The sequence below is a fragment of the Cygnus olor genome, chromosome 5 (assembly GCF_009769625.2).
Source record: "Cygnus olor isolate bCygOlo1 chromosome 5, bCygOlo1.pri.v2, whole genome shotgun sequence".
Classification (NCBI taxonomy): Eukaryota; Metazoa; Chordata; class Aves; order Anseriformes; family Anatidae; genus Cygnus; species Cygnus olor.
Window position 1 is genome coordinate 4,531,004 of NC_049173.1, and position 17,019 is coordinate 4,548,022.

The 17,019-nt window shown below is 41.2% G+C and overlaps 1 protein-coding gene and 1 long non-coding RNA gene across 2 annotated transcripts in view; one reads left to right on the plus strand and one right to left on the minus strand.

The window, feature by feature from the left end:
* The window catches only part of PELI2 (pellino E3 ubiquitin protein ligase family member 2), a 77,225-nt gene that overhangs the window by 52,601 nt on the left and 7,605 nt on the right, over window positions 1–17,019 (plus strand). The window contains exons 3-5 of the mRNA XM_040558673.1: window positions 7,888–7,989; window positions 14,171–14,368; window positions 15,069–15,257. Of these exons, the coding sequence (XP_040414607.1) occupies window positions 7,888–7,989; window positions 14,171–14,368; window positions 15,069–15,257 (489 nt within the window). The remainder of the gene's footprint in view (window positions 1–7,887; window positions 7,990–14,170; window positions 14,369–15,068; window positions 15,258–17,019) is intronic.
* LOC121070888 lies at window positions 1,287–3,638 on the minus strand. The gene is made up of 3 exons (XR_005820277.1): window positions 3,414–3,638; window positions 2,912–3,192; window positions 1,287–1,916 (listed from the first exon to the last, which is right to left on the minus strand). It is a non-coding gene; the product is annotated as an uncharacterized LOC121070888 (long non-coding RNA).

Below are 17,019 nucleotides of genomic sequence, written 5' to 3' on the forward strand. Positions count from 1 at the left end.
GGCTTGGATGTGCCCAAGAAATGAACGTGTCGTCCCTTCTACCCCGTTCCCCTCAGCACAAAAGGGTTCCGAAGAAATAAATGTGCATGTTTGAAAGCCATGAAACTGTAAATAAACTGGAGCATTTGCTGCGATTGTGTCTGCACAGGCCCTGAGCCTGTCTACCTTGAGTTTCAGAGGGCCTGCCTTGTGCTCAACAAATGGAGGAGAGGCGACTTGCGGGTCGGGTATGAGCTCAGGCGGTGCCACACGTGTAGGGTTTTAACAGATTTTCAACTACTAAAGAAACAGTTCATCTCATTACCTGTCACATGTGTATTTTTAACTTTTCCCCCCTCAGCTTTGAATATTTGTCACCGTTAGTACTGAGATCATTTAACAAACAAACAAAGCTATCCGAAACCGATAGGGGACTTGTGATATTTTCACACGCTCGTGGTTTTTGTTTGAAAAACACGAGCTTAGAAACAGAAGACCAGCATTGCTGTGCTCAGCTTACCACCTACTGAAGGCAAGTTTTCCCTGTAGGTAGTCACAACACCTGCGTGTGTTTGAAATATTAGTTGGCAATGAGTACTGAGAGCTGTGTACAGATCTCAGTCCATTTCTTTGTGGCGACATTAATTTTCCTTACCTGTGGTTACTGACTCTTGAGGGCTGCTTTTTAACCATTTCGGAATGAAATGAGAATATTGACAGCTGAAAGATTAGAGGTAAGAGGAGGTGTTAGCCTTGGTATCCAAAAATAATAAAAACAAAAGCATAGATGTTGCAGTTGTAGTGTAGATGCTTGCTGACAAGGGGAGGAAGGAAGCCCACTGAAGGATGGGCTTGCATGGTGCTGGGCAGGAAGCAGATGCAGGCTTGTTAAGCAGCTGGCCCGTGGCTCTGGTACCTCATTTCAGCCCCTCTTGTGGCACACAGAGCCCATAAAATTTCCATGATAATGTCTCTTATTTTCTTTGCAAAAGGCTGGAGGACAATATATATAAATAGCCGTATCAGTAGCTAGAGGTCAGCGTAAATTTTCAGTGTTGTTTAAATACGGCGCTGCAGAAGGAGTAATTCTGGATGATTACTGCGGGTTTTAAGTCGAGACGGAATAAAACTGCAACTAGTTTTTAGTTAATGTTGCATGGACTGAAAATTGTCGTAATTTGCTGGGAAACTTCTGAAGTGGCCACACTTCCCTGATGTGGGCAAAATGTGTCATAATCATGAGCTTTTGGTGTGTGTTTCGTGATAAGCTGATGTCTGCTGGCTCTGGCAGACAGGCAGTCCAGAAATCCAGTGGAAATGCGTTCTTCACTTTAGAAGGACTCCTTCCTCACTAGCTAAAGCTTCCTTTTGCTTTCAAGTTGCAAGAACTTTTGTCTGATGTCCCTGAGTGGTGTTCTTTTTTAGAAAAGAAACTGAAGGCCAGCAGCCAAGAAAGCAAGTATTTAACTCATGAAGGCACTGCTGCTGTCATTAATTTTGCACGCGTCAGTGTGGTGTCCGTCAGCTTGACTACCGACAAAGAAAACCAAAGTGTTCGCATAAATCACTTTATTGTCCTAATCCAACCTAATTAATGAAAGTAGGGTTCCTATTCTAATGGAGCAGCCCTTCCTGCGAGACATCTGCCTCTTTTCTTAATGGATTTAGCCTTCCCTTCTGCTGTAGTGGGGAAGAGTTGGTAACCGTAATAATGCTAAGTCTGTCTCATGGTTTTTGAGGAGCTGGTTAGGCACAAGTGAACTGTAAAGCTTAAATTTCCAAAAGCAGGGGATTTTTTGTCCTGGAAATACTGTCCGTAGACCAAAGAAAGCGGCGATGTTTCTGTTTCTGGAAGTGGCCTGGCCTGGACCTGCTCCCTATAAGCAGCAGAGAGAATTTCGAGATCTGCTCCTCCAGTTGATTCATCGACACGCTCCCTGCACAAAAGGTTTGATCTCAGTTAAATTAATGCAGTCACGCAGTGAGCTCCTGACCTGTTCTTGAACTGTGGGGCTGAAGGTGACTAAGGAAAATGAGCAACTTCATCAATGTCAGTGTGCCAGAAAGAGCTGCGGACACCAGCAGATGCTCCTAGATAGGGAACATCTGGCTGGTGGTGGGTGTGAAGTCCATGTATTTTTTTCCCCCCTCTAGGTGAGGTCTGTAGGTAAATGTAGAATCTCATACTAGTACAGTTTGGGGGCAAAAATACACCTGTACTTTGCAAGCCTTTCTTTGGGTTTGATCCTTACTCCAGAATGTTTGCTGTACTGCTTTGACCATCAATAAAAGTCACGTTTGTAGAATTTGTCTTCTGTAATGAATGTATTACAGTAATTCATTGCAGGATGCAAAACGGGCTTACAGAGCTCTCAGAGAACAGCCCATAGAAAAGGGATGGAAGGAAAATATGGGTTTCCTTGTCGTATTTTGAGAAATCTGACGTTGGAGCAGTTCACCTCTTGAAAAAGAACTCCACCTTAGGTCAGGATATTTTACAGACCCTTGTGGAAGGGGTGGCTTGCTACTCATTTACCTCCCTGTGTCTTGCTGGTCAGTAAAGGCATTTCTGGGGCTGTGTTGACACTGACCATTTCCTGTTGTGCAACAACAAATTAAACTTTATTTTCAGAGGTGCTGCCCTGTCTGCCTATTGCCGGGGCAGTGGCCGTGGGCGGTGTCTGTGGTTAGGAGAGAGGTGGCACTTGCAGTGCTGTCATGCTCCTGAGTAATGCTGTATATTTGCAGATGTGGTTGTGTGCATGGCCCCTGGTTAAATGGGCATACATCTGGTTTGCTAAAGGTTTTTTTTTAATGGTGCTTTCCATCCTTCTTCTGTATCTTTTGCTAGCAAAAAGAGTTCTAAGAAATGCTGTTGTCTTCTGTTTTTTTTTTTTTTAATGAAACTTTTGCGTGTTCTTACTCCCCTTACCTGCAAGGTGTTTGAATGTATTGGTAGAGGGCACTTTACTTTCTCACTTCTCAAAATAGTGGTGAAACTGATAGCAGGCACCTTTCTGGGGACACAGAGGGGGAGCGAAGGGTGTGGGTGGGCTGGGATGTTGTGGGCAGGCTGAGTTGCAGGGCTGCTGCTGTGAACGTGCTCTGCTTGATCTCTGCTCCGCTGTGCCCTGGCAGGTTTGTTAGCCATAGCCTTTAGCTGCTGCTTTGATAGTGAGTGCAGAGCGCTGTGAAGAGGTTTTTGCTCTCGAACTGGAGAGAAAGTGGCAAGAATGAAAAGTGAGTGTAAGGAAGCAAGGGGAAAAAAAGGCCAGGTATAACTGAAACCAGTGGGAAGGAAATACCCGAAAACTTGAAGAGCTGCTAGCAAAGCAGGGGTGGGAGGGGGGTGGTTGGTTGCGATTGTTCTCTTAAATTGAATTGCTTGGGTCATGTTAGTGTGAGGGTGGGGGAGTGGGGCTTCTCATATCTACCTCTCTTGGGTCTCTGATAATACATGGCACTTCTGATGTCCCTAAATCACTGGAATGCAAATCTCAGGGCAGTCGGAGCACTGCGTGGCCAGGCTAACTGCGGGGCTTCCTTGGAGCGATGGAGAGGAGAGGAGCCTTCCTCTTAAGGTAAACTGCCCCAACGTACAGTAAGGATTGGAGCTACTTCAGTGTCCTTCAACTGAAAGTCCTATGGAGGTGAACGGATTGCTGTGCAAACGTGAGCTCTGATCTGAAAAGATGCTTTTGGGAGTCTGTCCCTTTATGCCAAGCAGCGTACGGCACCCCAGTCATTTCCTTTTGCTTTCGTTTGGCAGTTGGACTTGCTGAAATCCCTCAGCCCCAGCGTGGACATGGAGCTGCTGGCAGTGGAATTATTCTGGAAAATCTCCCACTGCCATCATTTGCTCCCCCTCTTGCTCCATGGGTTTTATGTCAATTAGCCCCCACTCTGTTTCCTCCAAAGGGATTACTTGAATTCAGCAGCCTGAGACAGCTAACCATATCAAACAAATTGCTGTGTAGGCGGCTGAATTAATCTAGCCTGTATCTTCCCAACAGCATTCCTGCTGGACAGGAGGCAGCACATGCTATGGCCAGTCTGGAGCCACGTGTTTCTGATTTCTTTGGCGAGCTCAGGCTATATATGTTAGCAAGGTATTTTTTTTTCCATCAGTTGTTTCTTTTGGGAACTCGTTCAGGTTTTTTTCCTGTGTTCAGTTGCTGATTTCTGCTAAACTTGTAAGGACCTGAAAGATGTGAGAACTGCTCTCAAATTCAGGTGCTCTTGGCCCGCAGACTCAAAAGCTTGGTGGCCTTTTCGCAAGCTTTGAAAACGTGCACTATTGCTGTGGTGGGTCTTGGCGGCCACGAGCAGGAGGTGGGGAGGTCCAGGCAATGTTTGTGCCTGGTTTTTGTACTTCTGTGTGTTAATTCTGCCTGGAAGGTGGAAGTGGTGGTGTCCAGCCTGAATCTCTGAAGTCATCTGCTAGAACTTGTGATGCTACTGTACGTCTTGTGAGAGTCAGGACTTTTCAGAATTTACCAGAGCAATGCAATTAGTGACAGCTTCAAAGACTTGGGGAGTGAAAAATGAAATCCCCAAGTCTTTGACTCCGACTCAAAGACTTGGGGAGTAAAAAACCAAAAATAAAATAAATCCTACTGGCAGGAGTCAGTCTGGAAATCTGAATGCTGAAAGCAGTGAAAAACAAATCTCTCTAGTTTGGATGATAAAAACCAATGAGAATTACAAGGGGGTTGGGGCAATCAATCTCCAGGCTTTTTTGGGACTTGCAGTACTGTGGTTCTGTAGCTCTTCAAGGTGTCAAAATCCTTCATGATTTTGTCTGTGGCTCCATTTTACCTACAATATGGTTTTATTAAGATACTTGCCCTACACTTGTCATAGTTCACTGTACCAGTTGGTGGGATTTGTGTAGTTCCTGAAATGCTGTTACTTTTTTTTTTAGTTGAAAGTGGTCAATTGCTTTGAGACAATTAAGATAACAGTAAAATGTGTTTTGAATTGGAGCAGCTGTTTGTGAAAGGACACAAGTCGAAACATTTCTCATAAAACTCTTAGCTTTTTGGAAAATGATTATACAATTCCAGGAAACAAAATGTGGCCTTTCACGCTGCAAATAACTGAGTTTAAACAGTGGAAGGCAAAGAGAAGGGGAAATAAAATGAGGAAGAAAAGATGGGAGGGAAAAGAAAGTGCAGGTTATGCCCTACCTTCGTTTTTCAGAGTAGATATTGACCGTGGCCAACCTAGTGGGAATTATTAGCATATCTAAGCCCTAAGTTCTGTAGATGAGGACATGACCTTATTAAATGTATGTCTGGTGCTACTTACCTTCCCACTTGTTTTGTGGTTTTTTTGTTTTTTTTTTTTGTCAGACCTTAAACTGCTGTTTTGGGTCTGACCAAGGTTTCTATTTGATCCAATATCATCTGACAAGAGCAGAAGCTTAGGGCACACATCCGTGCCTGGAATTTTACCCATCTGCTGGTGGCCAGTGCTGTATGGACTGGCTAGAGTTTAAGTCGGGACCACCAGGTGAACAGGTTCCTGATGGACCTGTCCCCCACTATGCCCTCAGCTGCCGCCTAGTTTTTTTGTAAACAAATGGAAGTTTTGTCTGAAAACTACTACTTTCTGATATTTGAAATGGTTTCCTATAATGCGAATATCAGTTGATCATTACCAGGTCATAATTAAAATGCAAGGTATAGGGGTCTCTTATCACTTTTAGTCTTTCTCTTATACTCGAGGCACCTGAAAGCTGCTTGGGGCTTGAGATCCCATTGTTAGCTGTCAAACATGCGAAGAGGAAAAGCTCTTTATACATGGTTCAGTCCTGCAATTCAGTGTTTTGTCAGGCCACAAAGCGATAGTGACTTCATTTGTGTTGCATCTACAGATGTTGTTTTTGCAACATTCTGTGCATCAGTGTAATGGTTATTACAAAACAGACTATCCATTTAAGATGAGAAACTTATAATTCATGATCAGTGGGATACTCTAACAGATCCTGCTTACATCACTTTTTGGTGGTCATAATGACTGTTGAAATAAAATCAGTGAAACTAGACTGTATGGCTTGAAAACTCATCACCTCCTAGGTGTTAAAAGCTTGCAGACAGAAGTACTGGAAGGGACTAGGAGAGGTCATCTTACCCAATGCTTTGCCTCTGGGCATTATCACCTAAGCCTAAATCTTTAGCAGGTGCTGAAGCTGCGAAGAGCTTTCAGCAAGAGGAACATTGTAAAAGCTGTCTCTAATCTGTTGCTGCAAATACTCAGTTTACAAAAAAATCTGTCATTGTTTTTTCAGTATTTCATCAATATTTTTGCTTACCCTGACTAGGCTTTTAGTATGCAGTTAGATGGTTTTTAATACCCCTAAGACTGAGTAAAACTTTTTAATGATTTGTTTAACAGTTATCTGTAACATTAAGATCATTTAGACTTCTGTGAGAGATGACAGATGAGTAGAACATACTTAGTTGCTTAGTTGGACCTGGTGCTTAGGGACATGTTTTAGCGGGTGACATTGGTAGCAGGATGATGGTTGGACCAGATGATCTTGAAGGTCTTTTCCAACCTTACTTATTCTATGATTCTCCCATCCCTAGCTGTGAGCTGTGATTGTTGTAGATGAAGAGCAACAGGAAGGAATGAAGCTACTGAGAGAGAACCTCTTGTAGGTAATGACCCCTTTCAACAGAAAAGTGGAGAAAGCTTTAATTTACCTATTAAATCAGTACTTAAGTGTCTGCAAGTGTTTTCTGGGAAGTAACAGTCATTACCTTTCTTAATTGTGTGCAGTTATATGGACTTTATATTTACATTTATTTCCTTGTTAGCCAATAGACTTAGTTTCTTGGCATGTTCCACTCTGTCCTGAAGCTTTTATCAATGCATTTACATCGTACATTTAGTGCAATTACACTGACACTGCATAATCGTTTGAAGTATTAGTCTTTAAGCTTGAGAAACAATCACTAGTGCTGCAGAGATTTTGTGTGCGTCTCAGAGGTTCTGAAAAGATCATTCAGTCCCACCCTTTCTTATCTCTCTGCTGTGACAACTGTGCTCTTGTCCTTGAAAAAGGGTTCTTACTGTTTTTTTCAGAGTTGTGGGTGCTCCTTTGTGGGAGTGATGTCTGTTCTGTTCTTGGACTAGTTCTTGGACTGGTACATTCTTCTTATCTTTTTTTTCTGAAAAAGACAACCTAGAGATGTAAACCTGGGAAGGCTTGACAAGTAAAGAACTCAGTCTTAACCAAATTGAGCAGAATAACAGGAGCTGTCGTCTTGTTTTAAATCCTGAAATACTATTTAGTGTTTGCTACACTCATATCTGTAGATACATTCATATCTTTACTGTATTCGTATCTGTAGAGATCAGTTCCCTTTGGCAGACAGTAAGAAATCCTCTTTAGTGAGTGAGGAAAAATAGGTTGAAAGTGCATGTTCTTCATTACAATTGTTATAAAACAGCGACTATTTGGTGTAACCAGAAATCTTCTGAACTGTAATGACATCCTTACCTCTGAAATCCTGGCACTTTTAAATGGAAATCAATTGTATTGCTCACTTATTATAAAAAGAAAACACAGTGGAAGAACCACAAGACCTAGTCTGCAAAGGGGTTACAGGTTCCTTCGAGGCTTAGGAACTTAGTATAATTTCCGAGGTAAAACCTCGGAAATTTCTGAGGTTTGGAGTCGAAACTATGAAAATGGTAGGTACCAGGTACTTTAGAACTAGAAGCAAACAAGTGCAGCTTGGGATTTTCTGCTAAAACCAGAACAAAAAGTCCTACTGTATTTATTTACCAAGCCTTGTAATACAATGTTATGAACATAGGCAAAGGTGCTTATGAAGTAAAATAAATTTGATTATAATATTTATGTGGAAACTATAATAGATGTTTTTTGTTCAACAGGCTATCAGCTGTAAAGGCCAGCACAGTATCTCTTACACTTTATCCAGAAACCAGACGGTTGTGGTGGAATATACTCATGATAAAGACACAGACATGTTTCAGGTAAGACCAGTTCCTTTTTTTTTTAAAGCAACATGTGAAACCACAGTTCTGGATTATGTTCTTCCAGGTATTTTGTCTGTTCTGTGGAATTTTCGTGACCAAAGCCAGTTGCCTAATATGAGAGCCCTTTGAAATTTTACATTGTCTGTTCTCAAACCAGCGCCAGCACCTTCAGTATCCTTACTGCCTTACTCCTTTCACTGCTTTTTGCGTTTTCTACAAGGACAGTGTCACAATTGTATAAGTACTAGAAAAAAATGAGTAGTCTGAATTCATGAATAAGCACAAGAATGCACCTTTCCACCTACTCCCCACCCCAGCTTCCAGTTAATTGAGTAACTGGAGTAAAAAGGAAGTACATAAGGAGTAGAGCATGGGATAGGAAAGGGAAAGTAAAAGCAAAGGGAGGAAGGGTCATGTGGGAGCTCTGCATTGAAGGAGGCAAGCTGGTGATAGGATAATAAAACTGTTCCTGGAGGGTATGCAAATGTATCAAACGGTGTAGGGGACTGTGCTGGGTTTTCTCTAAGCTATCTTATATCCAACAGATATGTATTTCTGTTTCTCTGCATCATCTAGCGTTCTGGTAACCTAAGCTATTTTATTGTGTAATGCTTGCTTTTATACTTGATAAAAGACTTCAGAAATTCAGTAGAAAGTTAGACTTGAAGCTTGGGGGAAAACAGACATACACAACCTTTTCCACTCTAGACTAATCAGGTCTGTCTTGTCAGTGACCTCTGTAATTAGGGTATCTTATCATGGATTGTTATCCCTCCTTGTTGAGTCTTTCAAATTCAGAAGGGTCAGCAGTTGAGTGGTGTTGACAGAAGAGGAAATGACTCTGTCAAGATGAAAAGGTTCTTACTTAATGTGGCTTCTGTGCTTTTCTCTGTGTAAGACTTTCCCAGTGTGACTTAGGCATGATTAGGTCCAAATAGAGATTGAGAAGATACAGTTTAGTTCATGTGCTGCTGCATGAATGGATCATTAGAAAATGATTTCACGAATGAACTGAAATAGACTTTTGACTGGTGAAAAAGAAAGTGCAACCCATCCTTTTTGGGTTACTATCTGATATTTGTTTTCTCTCTGCAAGGTGTTTTTTGTGCTTTGAGTAGCTCCAGTGAAACTCTTTCTGTATGTCAGTAATTTTGAAATGCCATTTTTGATAGCTAGAATTTTTCTGCTGCTTTTATACACCAACATGAATAAAGAGGAGTTGCAAAACAGCTGCTTTCCTGGTTGTATTTTATTGAAGACTCGTGATCGTATAATAACGTAGTGGTAGTTACAGCTTTGGGTGCTGGAGGGATATCAAATAATGAGCTGGGGGGATTAGCTGTTACTAATGAAATCTAGCAGCATGAAGTGTGGAGATGCAGCACGTTATAAAGCAGTGCTGCACAGACTGCAGTTTGGGTGCCTCTTCTCTAAGGCAGTAGGTTACGGGTGCTAATCAAGGATACTTTGGACCTGTACCGGGATTTTTGGCTCAGAGGAATTGTCTAGTGAAGTGTAGAATAGCCTGGCTAACATGTCTTCCCCTGCTGCCCTTCAGGATCCCGATACTCAGAGCAGGACCTTGCAGAGTATGCAATGAGCCAGCTTGGTCTGTGCTGGGGTGGCCAGCACCGGAGCACACGTCTTCATAATGCTTTTCAAGCCCAGATCAGCTCTGGGATGCCTTGTGGAATGTCACACAAGCTTTCCTTTTGGCCCCTTTACTCACGCACTTCTGAGAGGCTGCCTATGGTTCAGGCCATTATCTGTCATACATCTGTAGTTAATGACTGGTTTGGCTTGTAACAGACCAGACTATCCCATCTTAATAACAATAAAACTTTTGGAGCTGAGTCTTGTTTGTAGAGCATCTCAGTCCTTCTGGTGACCCCTCAAATGGCTAGTGTGTCAGGGTCATGGCTTCTTTATTGTTAAAAATTTGTCTTTTCAGCATGGTTTGTTTCAGCTGTCTTGCTGTGTCATGCTGTGACTTGATCTCAGCTTCCCGTCGAGCTCTGTGTCCTGGTTGATGTTTCCCCTGTCTGTAGCTGTCTTCGGTGTGCTGCAGGCCTCAGCCTAGAGGGCCTGATGGCTGTGGAAATGGGAAAAGGAATAGTCTGATAGACTGCGGCAATATTTTGTTGCTGAAGCCATTCTCAGACAGCAGCCTGAAGAGGCTTCTGTTATTTAGGTGAGCCACTAGGCTTTAGTTTTTCTCAAGAATTGGATTCTGGGCAGTCTGAAAAGTTGCTCGAAGGCTGTCTCGTGCTGCCCTGTAGTACCTGGTGGCAAATTCCAATTGTCTGTATGGGTCCACAGGGTAAAACCTTACTGCTGATCAACCATTGCTTGCATAGACGGTCCTTGGAGCTTGCTGTTTTCTTCTCAAATGTGTTTTCCTGGCTTTTATAGAACCCCGGTAAGGACGTGGAAGCTGAAAAGGGAAGGATAATGCCAAGACCATCGGATTATCCTCAGCCACTGGTTACGTGTATTGTCTTGGGCAGATTGCTTAGCTTTTATCTGAGACTTTCCCCTCTGAAAATGGGGCAATAGCACTGCACAGCCTCACTGAGGTAACCACACTGAGGAATGTATGGAGGGTTGTGAATAACGCTGGCAGTGGGACCTGAAATAGGGAAAACAGAGGGAAGAGTTCTTGCTTTCTTTCTCTCCGTAGCCAGGGCACCACTTCTAACCCGTGAAGATTGAATCCATTCAGTTAGAGCTCATTTCTCTTTAAAGTGAGGGAGATTCGGTTCACAAAATCTGTCACCTCTTCTCTTCTTCCACTTTGAGATCCTGTAGTCAGTCCTTTCTCTGAAGGAAAACGTGAGAAGTGTTGGTGACCTGTATTCTGCAGTTCTTCAGAAACAAGCAGGAAAGCTTTGAAGACTACTAATGCAGAATTAGTTTCTCACGTTACGCTCTCCAAGCTTCTAACCAAGAAGAAACACGAGTAGATATTAGCAGAAGTGAGGCACATATGGAAAATGTGGAGAGACTATAGAAGGGGCAGTGAAAAAATCAGAAGAGCAGTGAAAATTGAAGAGCAGTGTCCAGGCTGTCAGACCATCCATTTTCTTGATACCTTCTGTAATGAAATGAAAATTAACATGTCTTTGCGCATGTAACTTACCAGTTCACAACTGGTTTCCTTTATGTATTTCTGTAGTGTATTTTGAGCACAAATGCTACTGTGGAGCTTTGTTAGTGATATCCATGTAAAGTTTGTTCGTTTGATAACAAGAAGGATGTGCGAATGTTTCATCTGCTGTCTCCCAAAGGCAAGATGTTCCTTTTGTAATCAGCATATTGGGAAAAAAAAAAAAGCAACTGCAACCCACACCATTTTCCTTAAGAGTTTAGTTACCATTCTGTTGGTGATGCATCAAGTTGGAGTAGAAACTGTTCCTTCGTGGTTTGTTTGGACAAGAATGGATTAATTTATACCTGTTAGTACTACTAAAAGGAACCACAGTGTGTATAGCCAGTACCCTAAATAACTACCAATATATACAGGAGCAGCTATATTGCATGTGAATATTGGATTTATTTGTGTTCTTTTAAAAAAAAAAAAAAAAAAGAAAAAGAAGAAAAAGAAAGAAACAGCGCCACAGAAAATGCATGGTCTGCTTCCCCCTATCATCAAAGTGAAGTTCTGTTGAGACTAAGAATCTACAGCAGTTACGTTATCTGCTGGCAGGTTGTCTGGTTTTTGCCTTGTCTCAGGAGCGGGGGGTTTAATAGCACTTCTTTGACTGACGGTAGACACTAGCAAATTGACTGACTGCCTGGCTTTTACAGCTCTTAACAATAACCTGTGGTGTAGACAACAGAAGCTGTCTGAGGCATCAGTTGGAAGATTCGTAGTGTGTTGTTGGAAGTAGCTGAGTGAAATAATACGGAGTATGGCAGAATTCAGAAGAAGAGTCCTGAAATGGAGCCTAAAAATTTGTAAAAAGAAAAGCATCCTGTGCAATAGAGAAAAATGGAAGAAAACTACGAAATATAATGAAGTCTATAATGAGTAGCTTTGAATAGTGGAAGGTGTGTAGTGACGGTACTCTGCCTGCAACATCAGATGAGATAAAATTGTTTTTCTGGTTGGTAAATGTTGATCAAATTTGTCATTTGTTTCTGAAGGCTTTCTTCTCTCATGATATTAAAATCCAAAATTCTGAGTTGATATGGAGCATGGAAAAAACTGCTGAAGTGTAGCGCAATACTACATGGACTGATCATTTAGAAGGTTCTTTCAAAAGACAAACACAAGTATTTAAAATATTTGGGGCTGTGTAGACATCTAACACAAATGAGATGTAAATTTTGAGCACCAAAATAATTTATTTCATTGTAATCTCAGATTTTTAAAAACAAAAAGCTTTCTATATAGATTTTAATATTTATATCTGAATATAATCAGATTTCATGGATTTCATTCAGATTGTTAGGATATGAGAGACTGGGAAACACTTGCTTTGTCATCCTTTAGAGAAGAACCTGTCTTATTTTCCCTTAACTACATCTAAAACCTTTGAGACTGATATGTTTGATAGACTGCAACAGGCGGAAACTTGTTATGAACAGAATGACTTCACATTCATTATTGTTTACCCTTTAAGAGAGCTTGCATGCAGGTTAGAGTCCAAAGTTACGAGTAAGCTGCTGGTCAGTGCTGACTCTTAGCAGGAGCTGCATTGGGTGGGATAGAGGAGCCTGGTGGTGGTAATATTGTAAGAGGAAAAGGAATAAAGCTTTATAATTTTTAGGTTGAACTTGTCAAGCTGCATAAATCAGAAATGTCCTGTATGAAGTAGTTTCTAAACTCTGTCTCTTGGGTATTCTGGTAGTCACTTTTTGATTAGACCTGGTTTGGTACTTCTGTGGTGGTTTTCAGTGGCAAGCTCATCACATTTTCTACTTCAAGAACTGTGATATGGAGGAAAGAACTGGATGTGTCGTGAATTTCAGCATGTGTTTAAGAGTAACACTGAAAAGTAGAACTGCAAGTATAGCAGAAGTACGGGAAAGATCCCTGTACTGTTGCTATCAGTTCAGTTGTGGGAAGGCTTACGTATTAAAAATATCACTTTCCTGAACGCCTGAATAATTTTTCTTCACTGTTTTAAACAGACATAATGAACTTAGTTTGCAGAGTTGTTGCTGTTCATGATGGAACCACATGTGAGGGGCTTTGAGGAGCAAGAAGCTAAGCTGAGTGCAACTTCTTGGGGGGCGTGATGTGATCATGTTTAGTGAGGAGGATATTTCGTACAAATGTGGATATTTCATATAATGTGGATCCTTGATAAGTAGTTCTATGTGAAAAATGTGCTTAATTCTGAATTTTCTGTTTAATAACAAGGTGTCTGTAAAAAAGAATATTTTTCCATTCTTTGTTCCTCAGCTCTACTTCCCCAGTTATGCTCAAATTTGGCGCAACGCTAATTTGCTTGTAGAAGTACTGACGCAGTCTCATTGTGTTTGGTTGGCAGTCTAATCCCACTGTCCCTTTTTGTAACAAATTTTTCTGTTCCAGATGCCTAGATGCTTCCAGTTTTTTAGAATTAAAATTCATAGGTGGCAAAATTTAAAAAGAAACGAGCAAACAAAAAAACACCTTTCTTTAGAAGAAATAAAACGCTGCAGATCAGTAGACAAGAATATTTCTTTAACTTTTTTATTCGTGCATATGCATGATTAGGAATAAGCTTAATCATATTGTGAGGTTTTACCTGAAAATTCTTCTGTTCTAGAACTACAAATTTTGAAAACATGAAGGTGGGTAGCTTTTTGTTACGATGTGTCAAAATAAACAAGTTCTGGGTTTAAAATAAAAATCCTTGATTTTCATGGCAAACTGACTTGAAACTAGACGTGAACAAAACTTGACATTTTCAAGCTAATTTTTTCTTAATTGAAAAAATTGGGCAAGCACGTGCATCAGTTGTCGTAATTGAACATTTGTGGTGCCAGTGGCATATTTGTACCTAGGACAAATGTGAAGAATACAGACTAGTCCCTAGTTGGATCTTGTCATCCAGAAATTCAGTAGACAATAGGTTCTTAATGGCATCAACCTTAACGTGACAAAATCCCTGATATAACTTGACCCTTAATGTCTGATACTTCTACAGCTCTTTCAAATTATCCAACATCTTTACTTTTTTTGCAGGTTGGCAGGTCAACAGAAAGCCCCATAGACTTTGTAGTAACAGATACTATTTCTGGAAGTCAAAATAATGATGAAACTCAGATTACACAAAGCACCATATCCCGTTTTGCGTGCAGGATTGTATGTGACAGGAGCCCGCCATATACAGCAAGGATTTTTGCAGCTGGATTTGACTCTTCCAAAAATATATTTCTTGGTGTAAGTACTGCTACTGATTATGCTACATGTGAGCAAACTCCATTTCTATTCTTTTATTTTCAAGCCCCAAAATTCTCTTGTATGAGTCCGTGACTTATCCTATCGTTCGTTTTTTATTACTGCGGCGTACCAGCCACAGCGTTAAGCAGAAGCTGCAGTTTTGTGTGCTAGATTTATTACCAGCATGGACTCTTGGTGATAATTACTAAAGTTCTACTTCAGTAGCCTTTATTAAAGGTTTTTTCTTTAGGTTTGTCTATTATATTCTTGATACTCATTGTGAGTAAGCTGCTATTGTAGTTTTTGGTGCTGAAGACCAAGGAACATACTGGCCACAATATGGAAACCAGTGCACACGTTGCAGTGGTGTTCCTTTGCAGTGGTCAGGGGTATTTACGCTACTGACCTTGGAGTAGACCTCAAGGTCAGGTTGAGGTTCAGGCCCCAAGTATCACCTGATGTGCAGAGTTCCTTCACTGAGTTGGAAATAATATTTAAGATCGTAACTGGAGATGCATGAGCAAAAGGTGTTGCTACTCTGACTGTGAAGGTTGTCTTAAAAATACTTTTTCTGTGAATCTGTGAGCTGCTGGCTGGTGAGGAAATGTTGCATTTTAGACACGACTAGCAAAACTTGGGGAAAGTTCAGTCTGTAAACTTTTAGACAAACTTTCTTTCCCGGTGTGGTTGTCACATGCAGGAAAAAGCAGCGAAATGGAAAAATCCTGATGGCCATATGGATGGATTAACAACTAATGGGGTGCTGGTCATGCATCCAAAAGGAGGGTTTACTGAGGAGTCTAAACCTGGAGTTTGGCGGGAGATCTCGGTCTGTGGTGACGTGTACACTCTGCGGGAAACCAGATCTGCTCAACAACGGGGGAAGCTGGTAAGTCGAAAGCATCTGGTAATTAAAACAGACCAAGGGCTCTGAAATCAATGAAGTATGCATATGCTACAGTACATTCTTGTTGCTGTTCTGTTTCTGCTCGTATAGAATGCTCTTTAGTTTTCTGCTAATGTCACTTTTCCAACTGAAATAGCATAGTGTAAAAGCTAAACAAACTTTGCTCTTGAATCCCCACCTCTTTAAAAATGTCCTTTTAGGATATGGGAAGATCTGTAAGTTAGTACTGCAAAAGGCATCTCCCTGTGCACGTAAAATCTTAATAGTGTGCTTGCATGCAAAACAACTTTGAATAGCGCAGCTTCTGTGTGATTTACCTGCTACTCAGAAGATCAGAGAAACCCTGCCTAGTGTGCTCCTATGTTACCCTATGGAGCAGGATGGCTTTGCCTTTACCAACAATAAGAAGTTTCATCTGTCAGAGACCTGAGCTATACATAACTGGATAGATGTTCCTGTGAAGGGATGTGTCCACTTTCCATAGAAGGTGGGAGCACAGCACTCTTGTTCTTTCCCCTTCCCAAGATCCGCAGAGTTTAGGAAGGAAAAATGCTATCTTTGTTGTTCTTCCTTTTTTTTTTACCTGCCCTTGAGGGGAAGGAAAAAAAAAAACAAACACCAACATGCAGAAGTAATCCAGTGAAATACACAGACTATCATATTCCCACTCAGGCAGATGAGCTTCCCCAGAAGTCCTTAGTTTCTGCCTAGGCTAAAGTATTGTCCCGACTGCAGACCTGGAAGATCCTTCGTGGTTTACACCCTCTGGTATTTTTTACGATTTGAGGTGAGACAAGGTTTTGAGAGCCTCCACAACAAACAAAGACGCCCCTTCTTTTTTGTAACTTCATCATTCAGCTGCTAGACTTCAAACAGTGACAGAGTAGCAGTGGAGAGGGATTTTTTTTATCCCTCTCTTCATGACCAAAGTTGTTTTTGTGCTGCATCCTTGAGTTCCCTTTAGCTTGGTAGTGTTAGAGTTATCCTACATGTTTGCACTGAACTGACTTTCCAGTTTTGCCACTTGCTTTGGTGAAAACTGACTGCTTATAAAGGGGTTAGGAAAATGGAGTTTGAATATTTTGTTCTGCTTTCAGTAGACAGCCTGCAGTACATAAATTGTTTTGCCATTATAATGGTGGGAGGCAAACGTTGCCTCAGGGACTGGGACAGATGATGTTGCAGTTGTGCCCTTTGTACGTGGTTAGCAAAACACCTTATTAGTGCTACTAAAAGAAGGCAATACGAAAACAAATAAATTCCCTTTCCTGCATCCAAAATGACTCGAATTCTCATTTAAATAAAAATTACATGGCACACTGGTATTGATGTGATCAGTATTCGTTGATTGGGTTCATAAAACCAAGTGCACCCTGTATAATGAATTGAACACATTGCGGATGAGAGCTTTTTTCTTTTCTGTCTGTGAAGGAATTATATGAGAAGTGCATCAAATCAAGGTTTCTCTCTACTTCGGTTGCTGAGGTTTTTTTTTCCTGCTGGTAGTACTTTATGGTGGTGACCTTTTATCTGTAGTCTGTATTGTACTGTCTAGGTGTTTTGTGCAAGGATGATCCACAGTTAATCTGTGAATTTAAACTGGATTAGAATGTAAATGCCAAAGCAGTTGTCATTCATGGAATTCCTAGGCTGACATGATGACTTAATGTGACCTATTTAATTTCCAGGGTATTTATTTTGCCTTAGTGGTATTTTCTATTAATTTTCGATGTATAAACCTGGG